Source organism: Nymphaea colorata, chromosome 9 (genome assembly GCF_008831285.2).
Source record: "Nymphaea colorata isolate Beijing-Zhang1983 chromosome 9, ASM883128v2, whole genome shotgun sequence".
NCBI lineage: Eukaryota > Viridiplantae > Streptophyta > Magnoliopsida > Nymphaeales > Nymphaeaceae > Nymphaea > Nymphaea colorata.
In genome coordinates, this window is record NC_045146.1 from 16,011,897 (window position 1) to 16,039,491 (window position 27,595).

The 27,595-nt window shown below is 38.9% G+C and overlaps 1 protein-coding gene and 1 long non-coding RNA gene across 2 annotated transcripts; both read left to right on the top strand.

Moving 5' to 3' along the window:
* The first annotated feature begins 8,743 nt into the window (after nucleotides 1–8,743).
* On the top strand, nucleotides 8,744–16,546 carry LOC116261248 (methylmalonate-semialdehyde dehydrogenase [acylating], mitochondrial). The gene is made up of 19 exons (XM_031639922.2): nucleotides 8,744–8,835; nucleotides 8,972–9,069; nucleotides 10,098–10,172; nucleotides 10,293–10,454; nucleotides 10,595–10,673; nucleotides 11,315–11,469; nucleotides 11,787–11,850; nucleotides 12,509–12,588; nucleotides 12,861–12,926; nucleotides 13,096–13,146; nucleotides 13,232–13,383; nucleotides 13,760–13,850; nucleotides 14,601–14,681; nucleotides 14,798–14,875; nucleotides 14,975–15,010; nucleotides 15,118–15,161; nucleotides 15,249–15,327; nucleotides 15,733–15,823; nucleotides 16,147–16,546. The coding sequence occupies exons 1-19, from the start codon at nucleotides 8,811–8,813 to the stop codon at nucleotides 16,254–16,256; spliced, it is 1,617 nt and encodes a 538-aa protein (XP_031495782.1). The 5' UTR covers nucleotides 8,744–8,810; the 3' UTR covers nucleotides 16,257–16,546.
* Nucleotides 16,547–18,016: 1,470 nt separating this feature from the next.
* On the top strand, nucleotides 18,017–26,649 carry LOC126410395 (uncharacterized). Its single transcript, XR_007574315.1, has 2 exons — nucleotides 18,017–18,471; nucleotides 26,257–26,649. It is a non-coding gene; the product is annotated as an uncharacterized LOC126410395 (long non-coding RNA).
* Nucleotides 26,650–27,595: the final 946 nt, after the last annotated feature.

Below are 27,595 nucleotides of genomic sequence, written 5' to 3' on the forward strand. Positions count from 1 at the left end.
GCCCCAATTGGTCCATCCCCATATTTATATCAAAAAATCAAGCCATATTGCCTAGAGTTCTGTTGATTTTCATAGAGACTGTTTGGTAGCATGAACAAATTTTTATTGTTTCAAAAGATTGGAACAAATTCATAAAACACTATAACATTCCATGACTTTACCTTAGTCATTGAGAGAGTTTTGTAGAATAGTAACACAAACTGTTACTGTTGGCAAACAGTTCCACAAATGACGTAAAACCCTCAATAATCATACCCTTATGTTTGCAAGGTTTTGGTTTGCTTAAAGGCCTGGGTGGACTTACGATACATCATTTAACTCGAGTGTTGTGCTTACCACCAAAACATCATGGTGGCCATGAGATTTGAACTTCAAATCCCTTGAATGTGAACTGTCTTGTTGCTCGGTTGTACTATACCTCTTGAGACAGGAAAACTTGATTTAGATCATATCTTTCTTGACCTTTTGCCTAAGATTAAGCATAAGAAAAGCTTCATTTTAGGTCTCAAAAAGGCTCAAAGGATTGATAGAAACCTGTTGACAAAGGCCAAATGATGCACTATTAAGCCTGGGCATTGGGCCGGATACCTGGCGGATACCCAATACCTGGCCCGAGCTCAGACTTAAAAAAAAGGCACCGAGCCAACTGAATCAGTTGAAGTGGGCGATGGGTCCAACTAATCTGAAGTACCACATACAGGCAACGAGCTTGACTCTTGAGCCGATTGAATGGGCTTAAGATGTCCAGTTAGATGAAAAACCTACTAGTTGATCGTAGTTTTGATATTTGCAACTTGCTTTAATTACATCCAAATCAAATTAAACAGAGTCGTATTATCTCGGTGCCTTGCTCAAATCTTGATCGTTGGTAATCCAATTTCAATTATAGATGTTAACGGGACTTGGTACTGAACCATTAGGGCTAAGTACTCAACCAAGTCTACCTTGCTCATTAACCAGCTGGTACACGCCAGACTGTCTATTATGGGCCTAAATGGAGCTCACTCTTAGGCCGGCCCATTGATTAAGTAGGCTTAGCCAAACTCAGTTTTGGTAGTGGAAGAAATGTAGAAGACCAAAAGAAAAGAAGGCAGTGGGAGAAATGTACCTGAAAGATAGGTTTTTTCTTTTTTCCTTTTAATCTTTAGATTACTCAGGTGAAGCCAGGGGGCCGGCAGGGGCCTTCAAAATTAAAAAAAAAAAATGTATACATGCAAATGTTTAAGCATTTTCACTTAACGTTATATAAAAAGATTTTGGAAAATTATATCTTGATCTTCTGTTAAAATTTTGAAACTATAGTTCCGTCAAAAATTCATGGCTCCACTTATCTTTGTGTTGGGAGCAATAATGATGCAGTTAATTCGATAAAACCAAATGCCTCAATTGCTGCCTGTTGAAAACTAGATTACTCATGTCCGACTATGTACTCATTTAGCACTTACGATCTTCCCCACCCCTAAACTTTTATTTAACGCCCTTTTAAAAATTGATACTTGTGTGAGCATTTAGGATTTTTTTTTTTTTCATTTGTCCGTGTGATTTTATTGGTGAAAGATAATTAAAAGTAGGTAAAATGCAAAATGCCCAAAATAAAAATGGATTGCAGGATTCATCCACCCAAGATATGAGAGAGGAAGTTACGAGGGCATTTTGAAAATTTACTAAAAAGAAATGTCCTTTATTATCTTTTTCACTTTTTTTATTTTCAATTTTGCCTTTACAAAAAGTTTTCTTTTTCAATTAAATTAAATGTATTTTAGACATTAACCTTGGCATTTGTGCACCAACATGACGCATATAACAAGGGTAAAAGATACGACTCTCTCTCTCTCTCTCTCCATGACACACACAATCTCTCTCTCTGGCGACCTCCACCACCATTGTCATGTCCGGAAGATTTTGACGTCGCAGCACTGACCGTTTCTGGGGGATTTATGCTTCTAGCTCTCCTTCTATCAACAAGAATGCATTGCACAAACTAACAGTTGATCTGAATGCTTGGGGCCTGGCATCAACGCTAAGGACATGGGGGCTTCCGATCCAGTTGCCTTTTTGGCTGTCAGACGGTTTCTTCAGCAGTCTTGGGATTTCTACGTCCATGTGTTTTGCAAGGGAGCTTTAAAAGCAGTAGATGTTCATGTTTTTGTTCGTGGGATTCGTCGTGAGGTGTTATCTTATTACGGGGTCATCGCGTCCCTTAAACCCCCTTATTTCTTTCTCCATCCGAGAGAAGGATGGGAGTCAGCTTCGCCGCCATGGCAATCATCGTTTCATTTTGTTTTGAAGCGTTGTTGCATTCATGCTGCTAAACCTGGCGATTGGTGGTGCTCGGCATGCGCAACCTTAAACTTTGCTAAGAGATTTATTTGTTTTCATTGTGGTCGGCATGCATCATCTCTTCGTCCTGTTCGATGTTACTCCTCCAGCTTCTTCTAGTGAGCAATCTCATATTAGCGATAGAATCAATGAGCTCTCCAGCTTAATTGCAGATTGGAGTTCTCGTGATGAGGTTCGATGGAAGCAAAGGTCACGTGTTTCTTGGTTGGCACTGGGCAACGACAACAATTCTTTCTTTCATCAGTCTGTTTCTGAAAGATATCGAGTTTCTCGTATTACTTCTCTCCACATTGCAGAATAACTTATCAACAACAGGAGCTAGTGGAGGCTGCAACCAATTTTTTTACGCAGCTCTATGCACGACAAGATTCTGAGATGTGCATTCTTGGTTCATCTGGCTTTCATACTTTACCTCCATCTCAAGCTCAAGCCTTGCAAATCCCATTTGCCCGCACAAAAATTCTTTCAGCTATTAGCGCTATGTCCAAGCTTAAGGCGCTTGGACCATATGGTTTTTCGATTGACTTCTTTAAATGGCATTGGGACATAGTTGATGAAGAGGTATGCAATGCTTTTACAGAATTTCATCGGAATGCATTGCTTCCACGAGATGTGCACAAGTATTTAATTACACTTATTCCCAAGCATGGATCAGACAACAATATTTCAAACTTTCGTCCAATCTCCATAATGGGGGCTCTAAGAAGGATCATCGCTAAGGTAATTGATGCAAGAACTAGACCACTTCTCCCTCAATTAATTTCGCATGATCAGTTTGCATTTATACCGGGGAGAGACATTCATCATGCTTTTATTTTGGCTTCTGAGACTATTCACTCTATGAACAAGTCAAAGTGCCATTTCTTCATGCTCAATGTTGACTTAAAAAAAGCCTTTGATTGCTTATCCTGGACTTATTTGCTGCAAGTATTGGAGTATATGAATTTTGGTAGACGGTACATCTCTTGGATCAAAGAGTTGCTTACTAAATCAGTGGCATCTCTCGTGGTTAATGGACGTCGAGGGCCCTCCTTTATACCACAATGAGAAGTTAGGCAAGGCTGCCCCTTATCTCCAGCCTTGTTCAATATTGCAGTAGAAGGTTTAGCAGTCTTGATTAAAAGGGCGGTTGCAAGCGGGTTGCTTAACCCGAACAATGTGGATGGACTCTCATCTAATTTTATTCAGTATGCAGATGACTTGATCCTTTTTGGAGAAGCAACTCCCCAACAGATGATGGTAACATTGCTCATTATTCGTATCTTCTCTATGGCATCTGGTCTTGACATCAATGAAGGTAAAACGTCTATTACCTTGTTTCATATTGATGCATATACTAGGTTTATGGCTTCTCACATTTTTCAATGCCGAATTGTGGATCTTCCTATCGAGTACTTGGGTCTTTCCTTCAACTTCAAGCAATCAAGACACCCTCTTGGTTGCCAATCATAGATAATATTAATAATAGACTGGACTCTTGGAAATCGAGATATTTGTCTCTAGTTGGCCGGGTAACCATGATCAAGCATGTGCTCTCCTCTTTGCCATCTTATTTTATATCAGTGCTTTCCCTACCTGTCAAGGTCAATAGTATTCTCAAGAGATTTTTGTGGTGTGGGACAAACCTGGAAAGAGAAAAACATCTTGTGGCTTGGGAATATGTTACTCAGCCTTCTGCTCGTGGAGGTTTAGGAGTCCCAGATATCAGGAAGAGAAATATTTCTCTTATTTTAAAGTGGTGGGCATTCATCCAAGACTCCAATTCAATTTGTGCGACGACCTTGCGACACAAATACAATTTGCATAGTCTCTCTTCTTTCCCCAATAGATGAAGAGCATCTCATTTGATGAAGTCTTGGATATCTACCTTCATTAAGTGCAATTCGAAGACGCATTTCATAGAACATTTTTATTCATGGGCTAGAGATAGTGAAGGGCGTTTCTCTATATATCATGCATATAGCTTGCTTCAACTTTTCGGGGTCAACTGGTTTCCTCATAATCTTCGTTGGGCTGGAGGGCCTACTCGACGATCCAAAACTCTTGCATGGCTCATTCTATTAGACCACGTTCAAACTCAGAATAACCTCAAAACGTCTGGTTTTCACCTTGCGAGTAGATGCCCTCTATGTTGTTGCGCCGAAGAAACTACCACTCACCTGGTGTGGTTTTGTCGAGTGTCGCAAGATCTTTTTGCACTTACTTGGTCTATGCCACCCATCGAAGTCACAAACATATCCACAATTCGGGACCTGATTCATGGACCAACTAAAGTGAGAAACAAAAAGAAATGGCGCACCATTTGGAGAATTTGGCTCTTTACGTTTTGGTGGGTCATCTGAAACTCTAGAAATGATATTATTTATAGAAATGAGGCGGTCTCAGTTGAACGCATGACTTCCTCCATTTTGTATGACGTTTGGTTAATTTCCCGTAACCTATGGGGAACTACTGGTACCTTTAACCTCATACAAGAATTGAGAGTTGATTTGTAGATGTAATCTTTTTTCAAGTTCAATTTTTTGTTGGACTTATGTTAATGTTATTTTCCTCTCTCTCTCTCTCTCTCTCTCTCTCTCTCTCTCTCTCTCTCTCTCTCCATGAATATGAATATAAAATAAAGCTGATAAGAAATTAACATACTACCCCGAGAAGAACTACTGTTGGCATCTTTTACACCTTGTATTTGTGCTTACCTGACGATCAACCAGTGAGTTACATTTATCATGCAAAAATTCACATTAACTGCTGCTATTTTTCCTTTCTTTAATTTTCGAATAACAACAATCCGTATAAAGGTGGACAATGTTCTTATCCCAAAGAGGGACGCTGTGTTCCCTGGAGTGCTGTGAACATTGCGCTCCAGAAAATGCAGTATTTCCTGCTGATACCAAAGCCCTCAAAAGAAAGACTGTCACTGTTTTGGAAATGTTGGATTATATATCTTGAACCAATTTTCTCTCTAGGTGCACATTTGGTAGCTCCACACGATATTTCAGCCTTCCACTTGATCATATATCTTGAAATCAAACGCGGGCAGAATTCTTGTAAAAAGTTTACCAGCTACATTGCTCTCATAAAAATGTAAGGAAAACAAGCGCGCGATTCTTGGCCTTCCACCATACTTCTTCAAACATTTTACCTGTTGCAACTTTGTAAGCACAGTAGCCTAAAAAACTTTCAAGCCATCAAACACCCTAAGCGGAGAAAGTGTGTTGTGCCGGACTGAACGCTATATGTAAGGGTTGTTTGGCAGTACAAACACTTTTTGAATATTCCATGATATGAATTTGCCTTAAAAATTGGAGAAGATTCATAGACCACTTACAAAATGTTTATGTCACCAAACTACTTTTTAGGAGGCATTTGTCAACATCATGCCTCTTCATAAGGGTGGTTCTCATAGCATAGATAGTGTCAATATGAAATCCATGCTCCTAGATCCTCAAGAACGAATGTAGCTTTCAAATCGGCCTTGGATCTTAGATCGGAGGCTGATCTGAAATACCCTTTATGTGGAGCTTATAAAGTCACCAAGCACTATATAAGGTGTCACATTTATCATATTGAACTTTTAGCTTTCTATATACTCATCCGGGCTTATGTCTTGACAAACTCATTGCTTTTGTTTAATTTAGCTAGCATTGATCTGAGATCTGCGGTGATTTGAGACGCTTCATAATCTCATATTTATAAAGTTGAGGTAGGATCAACCCTTACTTTCTTCCCTCACAAAACAAACTGACCTCAAATCCACGCCTCTTTAACTCTAGCATGCTTTCAAAATCCAGATCTTCCGTTTGTTTCGACAAGGGATATCTCGTAGCACATCTTGTAAAGCAGACTTGTTGTGTATGAGATCAAAGGCTATCAAACACACCCTTTAGGGTTAATTATTGACATTCCCAGGCATGTTTGTTTTAGTTTGATGGAGTGTCTCAAACGTACATTTTTCTCCACCGCAGAAGTCGCAAACAAACACGCATGTGAGAGTAATTATTTTGCAAAGTGCAGATTTTCAATGACGTGCAAGAAATTGGTACAAGTCTTTTAACCAAACACGGAACTAACTTTAGAGACGGTCGACAAAAAAAAACACCACCGTCGATCACCATGGCAAGTTGAAGGAAATCAAGGTTTGTCTTTATCCTAGACGACACCAGTCCCCATTTGATTTCATTTATGTAAAAAGGATAGCTCAGTCCGAATGACCTGGAATCGTGGGTCTTATCCTTGCGCGTCATTTGGCAAATCCAAAAACTCTTTCATACAATAAAAAATATCAACTTTTGTCAAAAATATTTTTGTACAATGAATAATGATATATATATATATAAAGTAATTAAATATGAGAACTATATGATTTGGTTTTATCAGTCACTGAACCAACTTATTTAATAATTCGTAATGTTCTTTAAGCAAAAAGTTATTTTAAAATTAAATGCAATTTGTCCTTCTTTTTTTTCTTTGAAAAATGCCGTTGTTTGTGGCTATTTGTAAATTGCCGTCATGAATCAAGGTTATTAGATGACTTATATCCAATATACATATATTTACATTTAAAATTATGTCATTTTCTTAAAATATAGTTTAAAACCGACATGCATGTGGTACTGATGTGTTAGCCACCAAATCGAATTGAACTGTCATCTATTTGGTTGAAACTAATTCTGGTGCATAGTAGCGCATCTTCAGGAGAAAGTTGAACATAAATCAAGTTGGTCCTAACCTCTCTTATAAAAATAAAAAATGTTTGAGCCGCATCCGTGAATTTATCGATTTTATAGTTTTGTTGGATTACTTATAAATAGGTTATAATATATATATATATATATATATATATGAAAAAGAAAGGAATATGTAAAAATAATTAAAAATAATTGTATATATAGCGTGATCTATGGACGGAGGCAGTCCACTATAACAATATGATCGCCTCATAAAACAAATCTAATGCTGCGAGAGCTAGAAAAGGCCAGATGCCTCATCTGCGAGAGTTAGAGAAGGCCAGAGAAGAGGAAAAGCATATGAGAGAAGAAGAGAAAATGAACACAGAATGGGAGCCTCCCCTTTATCCTTTTTTTGACAGGGACTCACCTTTCTCCTTTTACTTATGAGGAAAATAGAGAAATTCTAGAGTTGCTTTTATATATATATATATTACATATATATATCAAAAAGTTAACTGGTGAGTCTTACTTTTAAAAATTATGCAGCTATTTAACGAAAGGCGTTTGATCTATCATGATAAACAGTTAAGAAAAAAAATAAGAAGAATGACGGGGTTTCACTTCCCTAGGAAAATGGCTAAACTCCATGTATATGTATATATATCTCAAAAAAATTAATTAGTGATTCTAACTTTTTAAAGTTACGCAGCTCTTTCTAATAAGAAGGAAAAAGTAATAAGAGTTTTCGTTATTCATGAATTTTTTTTTTCATTGTTTTTGTTTTTCTTTTAATCATTTATGTGTTTGATATGAACAATCGTTTGTTAGATTGCCATCAAGACATCGTTCACTTTTTTTTTCTCTGTTTTATATGTATGTATGTATAGTCTACATTGTGCATATATATGTATATTCTTATTCAAATGAAGGGAAAGTGTCATCTCATTATTCGCCGACAGTACATAAAAAATTTTCTCCAACGGAGGTGGCGCTTGTCATCTCGTATATTCGCCGATGGAGGAAAGTGACGGACAAGATGGCATTTCCTTTAATGGACGAAATTACCCTTCCCGCTCCCTCCTCTGGGGTTGCGTCAGGTTGTGGGCGCCGGGGACTATTAAGAGTCCGGACATTTCATTTTAGGTACCTATATTTTCGTTTTAACCCGAGGAACGACCTTCTTCTCGGTTATCTCAGTTTTAGCTGGTAAGAACATTTCTTCTTTTTTACCCTTTCTCTACATGTGATTCTTAATTTTTAGTTAGCAGCTCAGCGTGAAGTGACATAGTGGAAGCAAACTTTTAAACCTTCCTTTTATAAATCCTAACAGACATTAATTCCATGGTTCAATTCAAGAAACTTTAAGTTAAGAATCCTAAATCTTTGTGAAATCGATATTTGTACGTTCAAATGATTTTTCATGAATCTATGTTTAGGTTTTAAACCGTAGTGGAAACATTTGATTGATTGTGATTCTCAACAAAGTAGAAGAATTTAACTCGCTGAGTAGGATGTATTCTACACCTAGGTTCAGTAAAAACTCTTCTTCTTCTTCTTTAAATGCTAACGTAGGATCGATATAAGGCTTTGCCTGTTTTTAGATGGTAGATTTTGAAGCTAACTCCCTGCTTCTGCTTGGAAGTTGCTAGAAAAAGTTGAGTACTGGAAAGAAATTTAAATATATTGAACCACATTTTTCGAGCTTCTAGTATAAATGGACCGTAAGCGAAATTTCCCTGTATAAAAGGGAGAGATCAGTTGTTCAACCATCGTGGAGTCAGAGTGTGGAGTGAGGAGAAGATGTTGCAGGCATCTCTACGACGAGGTAAAGGTTCTTTCTCCATTTTCTCCTATTCCCCTCTTCCGCTTCTCCTCCATAAGGGATGAAGAAGGCGTAAACTTCTTTCTCTCTCGTTCTCTTATGCTCTTTGTTGGGATCATGAAAATGAGCGATTGTGCAGCGAGGAGCTTGAATTCGTGGACGTTGGGGAGATATGAGGTGGCGAAATTTGGGTTTTCGACCGCTGCTGACGCGTCTCCTACTCCTGGAAACTCCCCGGTCCTCTCTCTCTCTCCCTCTGTCTCGCTGGATTTGGTCTATTATTACTTGTCGTTCCGTTTTCCTTGGATGCATGTTTGTATTTTTTTTCTCTTCGTTTATTGCATCACGAATTCGGAAAGATTAAAGTAATATAATTCCAAATTGCTTTCAGAATCGCTCTTTCTTGGTCTTTGTAGTTCTTTTGTGGTCTTTATGAAAAAATGATTTGTCTCATTGTATATGGTTTGGTCTGAACCAATCATATATAACTGGTCGTGGAGATGGGAAACGTAGTTGACAGAGCAGGAAGCAGGGAAAAGCAATACGGGAATCCAGAACTGGGTTGGTTACATTCACTTCAAGATTTTGGAAGATTTTCAGGAAACGAATAAGAGCAAATATGAAGAACAGATGCAGAATGCCGTTTGTGTCATAAAAAACAATAAGAAATTGACATAAGTAAAACTTTATAAACAACAAAGAGCAGTGTAGGAAATGACACTGCAAGCCAACTTAAAATAAAATAACGTGGCACTGGGGATCCCATTACTGGGAATCAAGTTCATGATAGTGATGGGGATTCCTGATAGATTATGCTTCCTGATTCATATCGGTTTCCTGCTTACTCTAAGTTATGCCCACAACTACTGGTGGGCCACTATTATGATCGTGTAATTGAAGCGGCAGGAGAGTGACAGTTATATTAGTATTTGAATATAAATTAACACGCAGCAGTTTGCTGTTTTGCTGAAGAGTGGAGAAGCATGTCCTGGTTTCAGGATTTGGATCCTCAGACTAGCTCATTGCTTGTTGTCTACTTCTTGGTTCTTGTTATTGTGAGTCTTTTGGGGGTATGTGTGGATTAATTTACCTCACTTAAATTTTTCTGCATTTTATGCATTGGAGGATGCTGATGGTTTTGGCAACTTTCTTTTTTTGCTTGAAAGAATTTTTGAGTTGCCTTCTCTCTCAGGTTCTTTGAAACGTTAGGTCAATGACTATTTCTGTGGCCAATCCTGATTTTGTGTTTTATCTTATTTTTATAGCCCAAGGTGAGCAATCTGATTGGAGGGAAATTTGTGGAGTCTCAATCTGATCTTCTGATTGATGTAATCAATCCAGTGAGTATTTATGGCAAATGGAAACTCAATCAGTAAATGACCATATATTTATCTATATAAGCAGATCAATCATGTTCCAATTGATAAACTTTTATGGTCATCTTGGTTCACTTTTGATAGGCAACACAACAGGTTGTTTCTCGAGTTCCTTTGACAACTAAGGAAGAATTTACCGCTGCAGTGGGTGCAGCAAAACATGCCTTTCCATCATGGAGAAACACACCCGTTACTACACGTCAGCGTATTATGCTGAAGCTACAGGAACTCATTCGCAGGGACATAGTAAGCAAAATCAGTAATAAATATGTATCCTTTATTTTTTGGTTATGAAATTTCCTTTAAGAAAAGCTTTTGTTTTGCATTTCTGCACTTATAGCTTTTTTGTGATTGACTCTTGATATAAGCCAACATGTATTTTCCAGGACAAACTTGCCTTGAACATAACTACTGAACAAGGGAAGACACTTCGCGATGCACATGGTGATGTTTTCCGTGGATTAGGTGAGTTTCTAGATCAATGCCCATGCATATTACATGCCCGTTTCTGCACATTGTTTGCATATATTCGATTCATACGTGATGGCTAATTTATATGGATAGTTGTCTATATCCATGGACACCGAATATACATGAATTACAATACGAATGCCTTATCATTCAGTCATGAGGCTGCTAATGCTCTCTACCTCTTGAAAATGCTCATCTCTGCTTGCTGCACATGATTACAGCAGCAACCTCACTTTAGTTTTAGAGTCTGGAAAACAAATTTAATGGTTCCTCAAACTTATTCCTGAAAAAGGAAAGGATAAATATTTAGAAATAGTGTTTGTCATGGACTGAGCCCATTACCTATAGACGAGATGATGTTTGATGAGGTCATTAGTCACATTGATGTATAGGCTACCCTGGCACTCAGTAGTTTCTGGCTGGATTGCCCAAGAGAAAAAAATGGGGCATTCTAGTACCTTGAAAGTTTGTAAAAAATGTGTAGTAGGTGAATTAATGTTTCACGTGTTGATCTTAGGGATTCGATGCTGAATAAATCCACCATTTCATTCCTTTCTTTGTCATTCACTTGAATTCATTTCTGATGGTGCCTCACTGCCACTAATTGTTTCTAAAGTTTAAACTTGATTGTTCAGAGGTGGTGGAACATGCTTGTGGTATGGGAAGCCTGCAGATGGGAGAATTTGTTTCCAATGTGTCACATGGGATAGATACATACAGCATCAGAGAGCCTCTTGGTGTTTGTGCAGGGATCTGTCCATTCAATTTTCCTGCCATGATTCCTCTTTGGGTATGGCTCTCTCTCTCTCTCTCTCCCTCTCTCTTCTCTAGCATATGCTGACTGGAATTTACTAAAATTCAATTTCCTTTTCAACAAAAACCATAAAAACATCCGTAAAGATGTTTTATTGCCACTTTTGGAGTGAATGGATCAATTGTAATTAGATAGTGCTATTCATGGTTTTGATGAGGCACTTCAAAGTTCAAACAATTCTTTGCGTGACAGGCTGCTGGTTACATCTGTGCCTTTATCTGCTATGGAAACAAGGATTCAGGCATAAGCCTGCTAGAGCTGTTCTGATGTTAGCCTTTGGTTTCTCTTTACAGATGTTTCCAGTGGCTGTGACTTGTGGCAACACATATGTTTTGAAGCCATCAGAGAAAGATCCAGGTAATATTCTATCTTTTTGGGTTCTTTGTGTATGAGATTTAACTCTTTCTCATTCATTGAATTTATGCTATGTTATTTTAAAGCCTGTGATGGTAACAGAACCAACTAGCAGACTTACATGCCAGATAGCGCTTTTTTATGTCCCCTTAATAGGGTTGTGGAGAAACCTCACCATGAAGTTTTGCTGAACTTCTTTTGCTTGTTGAGTTGGCTGGAAATCTATGCATCCATTGGTTGTATGTTTGATGGTCTGGGTTTGGCAATGAAATGATCGACAGAAATCAGGGCTACGGAATGATGATAAAGTTCGATAGATCGTCAGTAATCTCCTTCTTTTTCCTTCATGGTTTGACCTGTGGTTACCTGACCCTGGAACTTTCTGCATTAGGTGAATGTCTCATATTGTTTAGCTGAAAAGTGTAAAATTTTCAGTGATACATTAGCCTAAGAGTTAAATTTTAATGCTTTCAAACATCTTCAGATTATTTCTACTGGTTGAGCACAGAATGCATGGTGGCAACAAGTATCTGAGTTTTTGTTGACCCTGCAGTCTGAGACTCTGAAGCATATGTTTGGGCTGTTTATTCTGATTTTTAGGAAAACCTGTAGACTTATCTATTTTGCTTATTTGTTTGTTCTAACTTGCATACCATTGCAGGAGCTGCAATGATGCTTGCTGAGTTGGCAATGGAGGCTGGTCTACCAGACGGCGTCTTGAATATCGTCCATGGGACAACTGTTAAGTTATCTGCGACTTGTCTAGTTGATTGTGTCAAGTTTTTTTGCCTAATGATTACCTAAAAAGTGCTCTAGTTCAAGTTCAAAGGATTTTGTTTAGGTGTCATTTTTATAAGAATGCACATTTCTCACCCATTTTATTTTTTATCTGTAATTTGAGCTTGATGTTTTTGGATGCTCCTCTTGGTTTCCTTGGCTTCAATCATCATTTTTTGGGTAATATTTGGTTTTCGTCCAGATGACAGTAACACTACTGTTCTAATTGTGAGCAGGATGTGGTTAACAATATATGTGATGATGAAGACATTAAAGCTGTCTCATTTGTTGGCTCAAATACAGTAAGTATTTGAAGCTTCTCCTGATCTCTGTTCATGATTTCAGGAGAGGTGGCTATGTTCACTTCTATGAGTGTCTTCCTTTCTTCTTTTGATTTAAGAAAGAAGTTTGTTGGCAGTTCGCACTATTCCAGCTTTTACATTCTCATGCCCTTGGTTTATTTTATTGCAGGCTGGCATGCACATTTATTCGAGGGCAACTGCTAAAGGAAAACGTGTTCAGGTTATATTCTGTTATAGATATGATGTTCTGAGAATTTGTTACTCTTTTTCTTCTTTTCAATATAGTGACTTGATTTACTCTCCAGTCAAATATGGGAGCAAAAAATCATGCAATTATCATGCCTGATGCAAGCAAGGATGCTACCTTGAATTCTCTAGTAGCCGCAGGTTTTGGTGCTGCTGGACAACGGTGCATGGCACTAAGCACGGCTGTCTTTGTTGGAGACTCAAAACTGTGGTACTTTGAACTATGCATATCCCATGAAATTTTTGTTCCCAACCTAAATGCTTTTGTCTCTTTTGCTCGATATGTTTATGATCAGTGGTTTAACAACATTCTGTAATATGAGGTAATGTATTATGATCTATGAATGCATTACTTAATACATCTTTGCTTGATTATTCTTAGTGAAAGGCTATTCTTCTCCTGTAATATGTTTTTTAGTACATACTGGCATCTCTCATTTCATGTCTTGAATTGTACTTATAATTCCAATTCATTAGCTGTTTGTATGAACAATCATTTTGGGGTTTACTATTTTCTCCTCAGTACTTATGATTTTTATTAAACTGGATACTGTAAGCTGATGAGGACATTATTTCCTTTTTGCAAGGGAGGAAGGGTTAGTGGAACGTGCAATACAACTAAAAGTCAGTGCAGGAACTGAGCCTGAAGTTGATCTAGGTCCAGTGATCAGCAAACAGGTGCAAACATCCTTGATCAAGAAACGTGAAATTTCAAACCATGAAAATAAGCTTTTGCCTTTTTTTAGTTATAGATAATGGAAGCTTTTCGGAGTTCCTAGGTTTCATGATGCAATGTTGCTGTCTGGTTTGCTTGTTATCCTAAATTCTTTAGGACTTGTCTGTGGCTTATTTTGGGGCTTTGTGCTTTTAGAAAAATATGAACATAGAGCAGCATACACGACAGAAAAAAATCCAATGAATTACTGTTATGAATAGCTAAAGACCCATTTAAATTGGATCGTTTAACATTTACAGTGTAGGAGTTGTTTGTTATCAGAAATTTGAAGCATTCTATATTTGGAGTTATTTTCCAAGAAGATGTCGTGAATGATCTGGAGTTACCAGATTTTTGTTATGAATTATGCTCATTAGCCATTGCACAAAAATGTATTCCTTGTTGAAGAATAGTTCTTTGACATATTTAAGCAGTTGCACATGGCTGTCGCAGTCATTTTGAATGTTCCAATCTTTTAAATTCATCTATTTATTGGTCTTCCATTTTTGTTTGCGTTAATTTGAGAGAGAGTGAGAGAGAGAGGGTAGCTATGGAAGGATGGAAATTTCATTGTTATACACTTTCAGTCCTTTCTGTTGATTGCTTGCTTGCAGTTCTATTGCCACATTATTTGCTGTTAAAAGACATTGTAAATGAAAGTTAACTAGTGTTCTGATTATTTGCAACATGGTTATTGTTCTTTATATCCATAGGCAAAGGATCGCATCTGCAGATTGATCCAAAGTGGCATCGACAGTGGTGCTAGGATTTTGCTTGATGGGCGAAGTATCAAGGTACCTGCATTTTTTTGCTCTTGTCAATGTAAATATATATTATTTTGTTTATGTTTATGTAACCTTTCATGCATATGAGCTACTAGCACCATCTAATATTTTTTGGTCTTCAACAGGTCCTGGGCTACGAGGAAGGGAACTTTGTTGGCCCCACTTTGCTCGCTGATGTCAAAGATGACATGGAATGCTATAAGGTCCGTTTTGTTTCCCTGTTAGAATAGGATGTGTGTCTCCTGCTAGATACTGAATTCTCACACATCCCTAGAATGCCTTTAACGTGCTTTCTTTGACAGGAAGAAATTTTTGGTCCAGTCCTCCTTTGCATGCAAGTATGTGCAACTTGTGCATTTCCTTTCTCACTTAATTATTTGGAAATGCTTTCGCAAACAGAGCTGATTGAAAATAAGTTTTCCTCCTTTTGTGCAAACACCTACAGGCCGACTCACTTGATGAGGCTATCCAACTTGTGAACAACAATAGGTATGCTTCCTGTAAAAACCTGAATAAAGTCAAATGTAAAACCACTAGGAGATTACTTATCAGACAAGTTGTACTTGCTCATGGCAGATATGGCAATGGTGCATCAATATTTACCACGTCAGGTGCAGCAGCAAGGAAATTTCAGAATGAAATTGAAGCAGGGCAGGTACAAATACTATGTTTGGCCATTTAATGTATTTTGTCTTTGTCAAGCATATGGTAAGACAGACAAATTGTTTTAACAATGAGCAGTCACTGGTAGGCATTAGGTCTAATTTGGCTGTTTCACATTCATTTATATTAGTTACAGGTTAAATGACCTACTCTTGTTGTAGTCAGTACACAACTTGCTTCTTAATGTCTGCTCTTGTTCGAGTCATAATAAAATTTCTAGGTTGGAAGCATCCCTGGCCTCCATTAACTCGAGTCTCATTTCTCTGCCCAAAAAAGGCTTGACTTTATCTGCTAGTTCTCAAATAATTTGTTAGTCTTTCTGCAAGTAGTAAAATACACAAGCTTTTTTGTTTTGTCTAATATGCCTTTTTGCATCATGTGGTTATACTACTCAAAGGTTGGAATCAATGTTCCAATTCCAGTACCGTTGCCCTTCTTCTCCTTCACTGGCTCGAAGGCATCTTTTGCCGGTGATCTCAATTTCTATGGTAAGTTGTACTCTCAACTGGAACTTTTACACCATCCATCAAAGTCTTGTACTTCTGAAAAAAAAACTTCTAGGAACATCTTGCAATCTCTTAGTTGCATGAAAATCCTGAAAAAATTTCTGGCACATATAAAGTATAAACGCCACACAAAAAGAAAAACTCGCCATGGGAAACCAACTGTTTTATCAACGTATCATGTCTTCTTTGAGGTCCTGTTAGCCTAAAAAGTTCCTGCAATCAGATGGCATTGTATGAAAGAAGTGAAATTGACTCATCGTGACTGAGATTGAAGCCATGACCCAATGAGTGATTTTTCTGTGCAGGCAAAGCTGGAGTACAGTTCTACACCCAAATCAAAACTGTGACAACCCAATGGAAAGATGTACCAGGCCAAGGTGTATCATTGGCAATGCCCACATCCCAGAAGATATGATCAACATGACAACCCTCCTTCTTGCATGTCTGTGGCAACGTCCCAGAAGTTCTGAACGACATGGCAGTTCTCCTTGCATGTCTGTGTATCCATTGAGCTGATGCTCTCCTGCTTCTATGTAATCTTCCCGGTGTCATCTCATTTTCTGTCTTTCTTTCTTCCTGCATAAAGAAACTGGAAACACCACTATGGGCCATGTCGTTTGATGGGTTTTCGTTTTTAATATCTTATCAAGCCCTAATCTGATTGGTGAGGTTAGGAAGTAAGCTATTCAAGATCTGTTGCTATTCCGACATTGATCACTCCAGTGTTCCGGCAGGAGATATAGTTTGCTGATAAAAAAAAATGAACCTAGCCTGATGACACGTAAATTTTGTCTAATTAGCTAATAAGATCCAGGTTTCATGATGCCTTTCCTTCATATTTGAGTCTAATTAAGGTGACCTTGGTTTGAAGTGTAGGTGGTTTGGATTATGTGTTTCCGTTTCTTGTGTTAAGCAAAAGGAGACGAGGACACTAGTCTAAGAACAAACTTGATAAGATGAATGGAGATCAAAGCCACCTGGTTTCAAGAGAAATGGTAGACCTTAGACCTTCAAATATTTGGTAAAAAGATATGTTAACGAAAATATAAACATCCTAATATATTCGTCATAACTATATTGAATAAAACGTGTTTTGGTTCAAAACATGTGAATTTTTCTATGCAATATGAGCTGTTCATTTTTATTTATTCTATAAATACCATTAAACTCAAAAAAAATGATCAACTCAATATATGTTTTGCGTCAACTAACCCATTCTTAAAATTACATCGGCAAGGTTATATTGCAAGAAAAGTTTGGTGGTTTACATAACTTGCATTAGGGACCGCACGAACAGATTGACGATCATGGTAGGCTTTCAGGTACCTATGGTTTTCTGGTAAACTAACTTACGAACGAATGTGGATACCACGCGGCTGAGACATCGTTTCATGCATCAAGCTCTTTTAGTTGGAATTTAACTTGGTTGAAAAAGTAATCTGACTCGATTCATCCCCGAAGAGCTTGATAGTTAAGAAAAAGATTTCTTGCTGAACAAATGATTTTCATATAAGATCAAACAGGGGAAGGGGGAAAAGTCACCCCTAGAAGGGTCAGATTTGTTTTCCTTACGCAATTTTTCTCGAGCCACGAAATACCTGCCTCGGATTGATAAGCAGATGGTGAGATCCAAGTGCCAACCCGACGCTGGATCTGGTAAGGAAAGAAGGAACCAAACTTGGATTGGATATATGGCTCATTTATCTGAATTTAAATTTGAGCCCAAAAACTAGTAACGACCTGTCATCATATAACAACACGGGATCATACTACCTGTAAAATTCAGATTTATTTTCAAATTTCAAGTCCAAGTTCTACTTCAAATCAAAGTTTTATTAAAAAAATCAATTGCATGAGATATATTAAATGGTATATTTGACGAGAGTCCGAGACCAGGCTGGCTTGAATTGAAAGATTCAAGTCCAAGGTTCGCTTAAATGATCTCAAGGTGCCAACATGTTGTTTTTCGTTGATTTTAGATATTCTAATTTTTTTAATTAATGTTGTTATTTCATGATTTTATTTAAAACAACCGATTCAGCCGAATCACCGAATTGGTCGGTGAATCGATCGATTCCGCACTGGTTCGAATCGAGGCGACAGTTGACCACGACCGTAATATATTCTCCTCCAAGGGCAAAGAGTTAAGCGGCGAAGTAACCGTTTGCCCGCGAATAAACCGAGGGGGAAGGGAAGGCGCGGGAGGGAAAATAAAAGGGCGGAGGAATTGGAATTCATCGTTCCGGCGCGCATGTGACTCGGAGTCGGCCTTTTCCTCTCCTCCTCTTTTCGGGAATTTAAAACTGGCGCCTGTTCAGTTCAGACTCTCTCTCTCTCTCGTTTCTGTATGATTTCAGCGACCTTTTTTCTGATTATTGATGGCTTATCCCTCTATGGAAGTTATCGTCGGCGGAGGAGGTAGACGGCACACCTGCTAGCAGACTTTGCAGGAAACCGGTGGATGAAATAGTTGCTGTTCTTTTTTTTCTTTTTTACTCTGGAAGCCAGAGATCTGTCAGTGCAGAACGAGGAGGAGGAGGAGGAGGAGGAGGAAAAGAAGTGGGGTCGTGAGTGTTTCGGCGTATTTTGGAGGAGTTGAGATGTAGCTTGGTTGCGTCTTCATGAGAGAGGTAAGCATTGTTCCCTTTCATCGATCTTACTGCATCCGCTTGTCGTGTCGACCAATGCGAGTTTATTCGGCTGTTTTTGAGTTATTTTCCGGGGAGGATGAAGGTTTCTGGGTTGCAGTGTGGATTTTGACGTTATCTGCGTGCGTCTGGATTGTCGTACCATTTTCTACGCCTTATTTTGCTGTTTTTTTTTCTTTCTTTTGAGATTTCATACTCCCTTAGTCCCTTACCCGCAGAAAAATGAGGGTTCTCGGAGTTGTAGACATGATTCTGACGCCGAATCCCCGGGAATTTTCTGTGAGTTGCTTTAGATCGCAAAGCGGAGACTTCAGCCGGTTCTCTTCTCCTGCGATGCCCTTGCGTCTTTCTATTATGTTCTCTCGTGCATCAAAAAGGAGAATGGCTTACGATGTGATGGAATCCAGTTACGAGCTTTGGAGAAAGGGTGCTTCCGTCGCTGAGATTTTCGGTTTTGTGCTTCGTGTTCTATTTGACTCCTCTCTCTTTTCTGAAACGAGTTTCCAGTTATTGCCTGAGCAAGGACGAGGGAAGAGAACGTGTTCTTTGAGCGCGAAAAATAAAAATGGCGGTGTCTGCTTCTAGGTTGTAGGGGAACGGGACTTTCATGGCCGCCTTCTTGCTGGATCTTGGTTTCGGTTTCAGATACCGTCCGGCATTTGCTTTTTTCTTCCTCGAGCCCTTCCCGATTCCCACAAACTGCAATCTCTGCAGTTTGAGATTCTGCCGGTCCCATCAGGATGTGATTTCTGCCATTCTCTGCGTCTCCGTTTCGTCCTAATGGTATCTCTTGTTGATTTGTCTCCTCTCAACCAAAGCACGGAGTGCTGGGATTGGAAGCTATCGCACGCTTTTCTTTGACATCTAAACGGCGTCTCAGCATCGGCCCCACGTTCTTTCACACCATTAATTTCCTTCCAGAACTCCAAGTTTCCGGTTTTTCATACTGAAAATCACGAAATAGTTCCAGATATTTGACGTCTTGTATTAAGTTCCTGTTTGTTTTCAAGCTTTAGAAGGTGAAAGATCTGTGCGAAGCTCGATTGGGAGGGTCGGTGCTGGGCTCCTGTCCCCCGGGGATCTTGTTGTCTGCCTTTTTTCTCCTAGTCATGCTGCATTACTCGAAGAGTTTGCGTACTAGAGAAGGAAAAGAAAATGGAAAGGCAATTTCGATTGAGGTGTTAATTGTTTTCGCTATTGCAAAAACGGTCTTCAGATTTTTCAAATTTTTTTGTATGAAGACTTTTGGTGGTAAGGCAGATCAAAGGTCTGCCGCCGTTAAAAGGTTTATACATGTTTTCGTTTTGTTTTTTTTTTTTTGGGAAGTACGAACTTTTAGAAATGTTTATTTCATAGTTACTACTTACTAGCAGCGAGTGCTATAAAAGAACTTTGCTGATGGCATTCGTAGAATGTAAGTGAATTCAGAGGCGGATTGGGCGTAGAAAACCAGTTTTTAGAAGAGGGAAGCGGGGTTATGACTTGTTGCTTTTCACTCGGAGCAGGTTATTTGTTAGGAATGCTGAGTCTCTCTACTTTACTCTCTTCACAGAAGAAGGGTAGCCATGAGAAAAATAAATACTTAGTCATACAGGCGCTTAAATGCAAATTTCTTGAAAATAGTTGTAAAGAAGAAAAATCACGACCGGTCACTGTCAATGTATTTAATATGGACCAATCTCCTCTCCAACCTCGCGCTTAATGGCAGTCAAGAAAAAGAGTGGTTACTGCTTTTTAGACAAAAGCTCCGGTTAGGTGCCTATAGGTGAATTTGCATTTAGGCTTTTGAGGTTCCATTATTTACGACGTCCTGCTTTGATTTATAAATGGTTCAATAATTCCGTTGGATGTCTGTGTTGCTCTAATCTCTTGCATGCTTTGCTTCGGAAAATTTTCTGCAAGTCTACTAGGTGTCCGTGTTGCTCTAATTCTTGCATGTGCGCTTGCGCAATAGGCAATGGCTTCTTACCACTTGCTTTCTTGGTTGGTCGATATACATGGGTGATTTGACATTGCCGACAAAACCAGCTTAATTTTCTTGAGACCATCTAATTTTGTACTATTTTTCCGCAGGATATATTAAAAATTTTAAACTACACTGGTATGATAGAGTTTGATCATTTTTTAAAGTCTTCAACAATTATAGCTAAGTTCATGGGGTGATAAGTTGGTGGATTATACGGAATAGTGGAAATTACCTCATCATTTCACTTCCGACGAGTGCCTTATCGTCTTATTTTTAAATCATTTTCCCTCTCTCCTTCAGCCACTGTGATGGTGGTCATCTATTTGCCTGTTCTTTCTGTTTTCTTCTTCAAACATATAAAGCCAAAAGTGTTCGGAATTCCTCACATGCAGTCTGCTTCTGTGCCTAACATTACGTGTTTCAGATCTGCCACCGTTGGTTCTCTTCTCCGCTGTGGTAAAGATAACGAGATTTACCGCGGTCGAGCGACCATTTTTTAACCCCCACAATAGTTAAAACTTGCACTATTGGAACGCCACTTCGTAAATACGAGTAACCCTAGGTCTCTATGCAGAAAGAGCTAATCTGAAAAGGGGGGCGCGTCTGACTGAATCCCTGACGCTCTACTATGCACTACGGCCGTTTACAGGACCCAACGGGCATGTTGTGGTCCACCGTAGGTTCAGGTCATAGACTGGAGAGCCCCTTTGGACTCCGCACCAGATTGTTAACGCGGTTGGCCTTTTATAGATGTTTTACATTGTGAGCTTGACTGTCGCCGTGGCAACACAGAAACGAAGCTAATTTCCCATCCGATAAATAAAATACTTTCCTCCGATATTTGGCCGTGGACCATCCTGTGTGCCTCGATTGCCGCACCTGTGTGGCTGGGAAGTGGGGAAAAGCAGGTTTGTCAGTAAGTACTTTTTGGCTGCCGTATGCTTTCTTATGATTCTATAATCTCTGGTGAATTAGCGGTCTCTTTTTAAGCTATAGAAATTGACGTTCACCCGCTTTTCTTCTCATTGCTTGTCGTATATCTTTGTCCTCTTCTTTACTCATCAGCCCTTTGCAGTTGTACTCCTTTCCGGTTTGGCCATGCAAGTCTGTTACCTTTAGAATGACGTTGGAGCATGTTTCACATCCATTTCTTGCCATTTTAAGAACTTCGAAACCTCTGGGCCTGATTGTAAAGCGTAGGACGGGTGGAGCTAATCATGAGTCACGGGTTGGTCTTCCTAACGGAAATGAGGCACACTTACCTTCAGGACTGTTTCGTCTTTTAGAGGTTTGCAGCCATGTGAGGGTTCATTGGACGCTTTTGTGGCTAACCCTATTTGTCAATAGACATGTGGTGCTAAGGAAGAGTGTCAGATTGTACCGGACTCTTTTGATGATACTAATTTGTCTTGCTGACATTGCTTCAGTGTGTAGACGATGACTCCACTACGAAGACCAGGGATTGGTCATCGTTGGACTTTCTTTCCTTTCATTCATTCTTGGATGATAAGACCGGTGATCATGCACTATGTTTACATAGTCAGTTCTCAAATACTTCCAGCAACAGTCCTGCTAGGATGAGTTGGTCAAGTTTAAACGATGTTGTTGCTCTAATTTGCCATGCCACACTTCAATTGGAATTTGGAGTGGCCTGTCTTTCGTTCAATTTCTCTCTCTGTCCTTCAATCGAACGGTTCGCCGAAAGAACCTAGTTGGCAGGTCCCACTCCCACCTTAGTCAATCGACTGTAATTGGGATTGCTTCTGGATGTAATCCATGTGTGTGTGTTTTTCGGCGTTTCGTCTTTTGTCCTTTTTCGGGTGTTGTGATGGTTGAGCCATCCCTATCTGCTGTCTTGCCCGTCGACTGCATTCTCCGTGCTGTTTTCGCCCCTTGTCTCCATCTATCTTAATAAAAAGCCTTATCCGGAAAATCATGGTAGTTATTTTTTTCTGTTTTTTTTTCCTTTCCTCGTGTTCAGTTTCGCTCATCAGAATAGGCACTCCAATCTCTATATTCTCCTCATTTTTTGGACACCGCCTTGCTCCCAAGTTCCTGGATATCGCAGTAACATTCCCGCGCCCTCGCCACAAACCCCACACCTGGTCCTTCTCCCTCTCTGAGATATAGGTGGAAAAAACAGGGCCGCTTTCACCCGTGTGGACGAGGAATATTTCTAATTTCTCGATTGCTGCTTGGTCAGCTGCTCTAATTTCCTCCCTTTTAGGTCGTTATTACATGCGGCTGGGTGTGGCTTCCAGGCTGCATGGTCGTTCTCGCTCACACTGTGACGTTGAAATATGCTGTCTTTCTTGGCGCCATTATGATCCTTTCCTCGTAGGTCGCAACTTCAAAGGAGACTGCAAAGCAACACATCGTGTGCTGCAATGCTCCAAATAAACAACGGTTTTTGTAGCAATAAATAATTCAAAAGCCTCCCGGGTTTTTCTTTGGAACTGGGATGCTTATTTTTTAGAAATGGAGCTGAAATCCTTATGGAAATGAAAAAACTATGGATCACGATTGAAATATGTGATCTGCGTCAATTTTATTTTAAAATGAGATTGGAGATTGCATGTATGTAAATCTTCGGAAGTTATGGTTATGACTATGATATTAGTTGCTTCAAGGGATATAGTGTAGTTGGTTGGGCCCAAGGCTGAACTGAAACTTCTGAATTTAGTTAATATGGTTATTCTTACCCATTCTCTATTGTCAGTAGTTCCAGTTTTCAAAAGTTTGTCAAAAGATTACAAGCACAGTTCAAATTATTATCTATTAGATAAGGTTTCATACATATTTATAAAAAAAAAATGAGAGTTATTTTTTATTTTAGAGAAGATTAGTGAAAGAATTACCCTAAGTTTGGTGGGCCTTAGAGGTGGGGTGTGGCAACAAGTCCTTAGACCCAAGCCCTTATACAACTTTGGACCCCAAAGGCGAGGGATGAGGCACGAGGGTGAGGAGTAGTTACATTGCATTAACATACCAACCAAGTTTGCGGAGCTTTAAGGTTATATTTACAAGCGCTCGGAATGTTTTCGAAGTTTCTATAACCATTCCCGGAATAGTTTCGAAGCTTTCATAATGGGCGATGAATGGACATGCAGCGTTTTCTTATGTAATATGATTGGCTTTGTAGGAGTCAAGACTTTAAGTATTGCATGAATGGTGTAACCTCGTTAGTCGTACATTTTGTTGGAAAGGTTGCGTGATTAACTCTATTCTTTGAGCAAGTACATAGACATATGTAGATACGTGTAACTAGATTCTGACGTCTACAACCATGACAACCGTCACTAATTGTCTAATTATGTTAGTACAATTATTATGTGATTGCGGACTCAAATAAAAAATCTGTCAACTCGAAAGGTAATTGTCATATAATCTTTTGAAATGTTTCTTTGCGGTCCGGGGTTCGGGTACCGGCGGATGTAATGCAGGTGGCAATTTCTTATGGTACAAGCACAACGGTACTTTGAAAGATTATAAAGAAAAACTAACTTATAAATTTGTTGTAAGCCTAGGCTAATGAAGCAATGATCATTTGACAACCTTCAGCTCGAGTCAAAAGTTATCTCTGATTCGCATCAATGAAATTGAATGCTCTTGCGCACGGTTGCTGATTGAATTTGGCGAATGAGCGTAGTACCCAGTGTCGATTCTATCACTCAACATAAATAACATTTACATTCCCTAGCAAACATGAGCGATTAATATTTATCTAGGCTGGAATACTTAGATGAATTTCTCATATTGGTAAACGAGTAGACTTTAATTTTTGAACGTAGTCTTACAAGTGGCAATTTGTGTACCGTTGTCTAGTTGATCTTGACTGGACGACTGATTGTTTGACATTATTAACTGGTTTTTTGTATTCACTTGGTTTGTACATATCTTTGTTTGGTAAAATGGACTATATAGATGGGATTTAAACGTCTTAAAAATTTAAAATGCGTGTTCTAACGATCATGTTTCTTTTATGTATAGATAAGATTCTACCCGGACATAAGACTTACTGCTTAAACCTTTTTAAGCTTTATAAAATTTTATGTTTAAGTTTGTAATTCACATATTGCTTTATTTTAGGTTTTTTATCTATATTGTTTGAGTTTTCAATTATTATGTTAAAGCTCCTGGACATGGTTCGACTAAACAGAGTTAAGAGAGAGATAGAGAGAGAGAGAGAGAGAGATGTCTTGCGTCGTTCTTACTAACCTCATGGTTCGACCCGTTTTCCCGAGGCGCCGCTACCTGGTGCTTTTAGCAGCACGATGCTATCTTCCGTCCCTTTTTCCTTGGAAGATGTTAAAGATCGAGATTTTGTTGGTGTATCAAAATGGATTCAAATCCCAGACTGACTAATTTATTTCTAAATACTCTCGTGTTAGTTTGGTGAAGATGGTTCCTACTAGGGTGGGAGACGTTTTCCCTTTTAGGTTTAGTATCTGTTTTGATTTGTCCAATCACGTTTTCACTGGAGCACAAAACTCTTGGGCAATCATGATCTGAGAAGAGTAAACCCCACTGTTGGAGTTGGACTTTTATATTTCTACTAAATGCGATGAAAGATGGCTCTTTGGAGAGATCTCAGCTTGTCATGTTTTGATTCGTTAGTAATGGCACGGATTTTTTTATGCTTACTGATTATACTGGTATCAATATTACATTTTTACGTGTTTGTTTCCCATTTCGTGTAGCCTACCAACATTTTTATACTTGTAGTCATTATTAGTATCCGAAAAAGAAAAAGTAATTTTCTTTGAACGGAAAAAACTAGTCGGAAAAAAAAATCGAGCCGAGTGATGTCTCACCAGCTGGATAAAATGAAGAACTTAAATGTTCTTGTAAAGGAGAACTTTTCCATTCTTCTTTGCCTTTTTAAGGTTTCATCACAAATTTAGTGTTATTCCTCCTTTTGGCTTTCGCTCGTTGCCACCGTTTTTCTTAAATGGCTTTTGATTGATGGCAAACGTTTTGCAAGTGAAAAATGTCATCCTTCCTTTTCGAGTGTGCCTTCCGTCTAATCTCTAGTGCTAAACGCAGCTACTTGGCAAAAGTATTTGATGTTCATCTATTATGCAGCATAATGATCCTTGTATTTTTCGCAACTGTATAGCTAGCTTTGACCTCAATCATTCATCCCAATATTTGGGGTTGTTTCTGACTCCTTCGCTTCTGCTTTGCTTCTGATACCTATGTTCTCTCACGGCATTTCACCTCTATGTCGCTGTTGGATTGGAGCTCGAATCGTCATAAATATCACCCCTTGAGTTTCCTCACTTGTTATAAAATGACATCCTTCAAATATTTTGGTAGTCAATACGCAAGAAAATTTTTGTTTCGGAGGTCCTTTTTCACTTTTGATTTCATTTTGTGGATGAGCTATGTCACACTGGTGTGGCATGCGGGTGCTAGTGCTGCACATCCCAAAAAATTGGGTGCAGGGGTGTGGCGAGAGTGTATATATATATATATATATTTATATATATAACCAGACACTTAGATTAGAGATAAAAGAACCAGACTTTTTTATTTTTTGACAAAAAATTATTTTAGATAAAATATGAACATCCTAATATATTTATAAAAACTATTTTGATATAATCCTTGCTGTGAATCAAGTTGTTTTTATAAAAAAATGTTTATTTGTCTATTATCATTGTTTTCTTTTCCTTGCATGTGAATGTTAGGCTGGACCTGCAGAAGAAGTCCATGTCGTGATAGTTTAAGTACTTGTGGTTCTGTCCCTTCAATGAATATTTTCTAACCTTTCGATAATAAATAACACGTTCGTGCAGGGAAGTCCCGGGAAGGAGGGTAAGCTATCAAGAGGTTCCGGCATGGGGCAGTTTGCTTGGGATTCAACACCAGCAAGGTTGAGCAGCTTTGGCAGCTTGCACCGGCTTGCATTTCTGGCCGAATGCAGTAAATCTGCCCTGGATTTGTTAGCATGTTTCTGGCTTCAGAGAGTAAGAAAGCGTAGAAGATATTGAATTTAGCTTTGGAAATGCATGCTTAGGCTGCACGTTTCTTGCCTTGTTCCTTGCTACCGTGATATTGGCGATGCCGGCTCAATCTTTGCACTTTGTGTAATATCTCTGTCTCTCACATACCAAACACCCATTCAACATATCATGCGTTCACTAGGCATTCTTGGTAACGAGTTATATTCTATACTTCTTGGAATTTGAGAGCGTGGCGCATTGTGTTCTCTTCTCTTGGCCTCTTCCTCCACCCACATTACGTGAATCGTTGATGTAAATTGTGTTCTCTTCTCTTGGACTCTTCCTCCACTCACATTACGTGAATCGTTGATGTAAGAGGGTTGGGAGATGCGTAGGTACTAACGTGCTCAATTTCTTCGTCCTTTAGCTCATTACCCAAGGTTGAACCTAGAAAGCAAACACTATTTGGCATTTCCGGTGGCCTTCTCTTTTTCAGTTTCCTTTTGACATCCTGTACGCATCTTTTTCTAAATCATCCATTTGACCACGGCAGTTCTTCTTTGTTATCATGCTAGCGCGCCCTCATGCTTTTCCAAATCAAGATAATTTCATCTCATGAATAGTTTTCCCTTTCCTCAAAGGCGGTAACCTTGTAACTTTTTTCTCAATTTAAGAGCAGCCAGATGCATGGAGATGAGATGATTTACCTTTATTTGCAAATTGAAACGGCCAGTAAGGAAAAAGCTGTCGATCAAGAGTACTTTTGGCAACTGTTTTATAAAATGGGTCAGATTCATGCCATTTTATAAAACATTGTTTCGTGAATCTGCTTCATTCTTAAAGCAGATTCATTGAAGGGTAACAATACACTACTGTTGCCAATCATTCTCTCACGAAACTGTCTAAGTGTCATACTCCTAAACGGATCTGCCTCTTTTAGAAGTGACCCAACTGAACCAATGCCCTCAGGAGAAAACCATGTGCAAGACCAGGCTCTAGAGTTTGCGTAGAAATGACGTCTCTCTTTTGCACGCTCTGGATGCACTTCACAGTTCAACTCAGTTCACTTAAATTAGGGGGCCAAACCAGCATCAGGACATTTTGTGAGTGTTGCTCCCTCAGGGGTGTAGATATATAGGCAAGTCGAATCACTCATGTGACATATTTTCCTTTCTTTTTTCCTTTGTCGTTT

What these genes read in the sequence shown, in the direction of transcription:
- LOC116261248 (XM_031639922.2), top strand. Translation starts at nt 8,811, where the DNA reads ATGTTGCAGGCATCTCTACGACGAG. An exon ending in TTGATGGGCGAAGTATCAAG is followed by an intron (nt 14,682 to 14,797) that starts GTACCTGCATTT and finishes GGTCTTCAACAG; the next exon opens with GTCCTGGGCTACGAGGAAGG. An exon ending in CGGTGATCTCAATTTCTATG is followed by an intron (nt 15,824 to 16,146) that starts GTAAGTTGTACT and finishes TTTTCTGTGCAG; the next exon opens with GCAAAGCTGGAGTACAGTTC.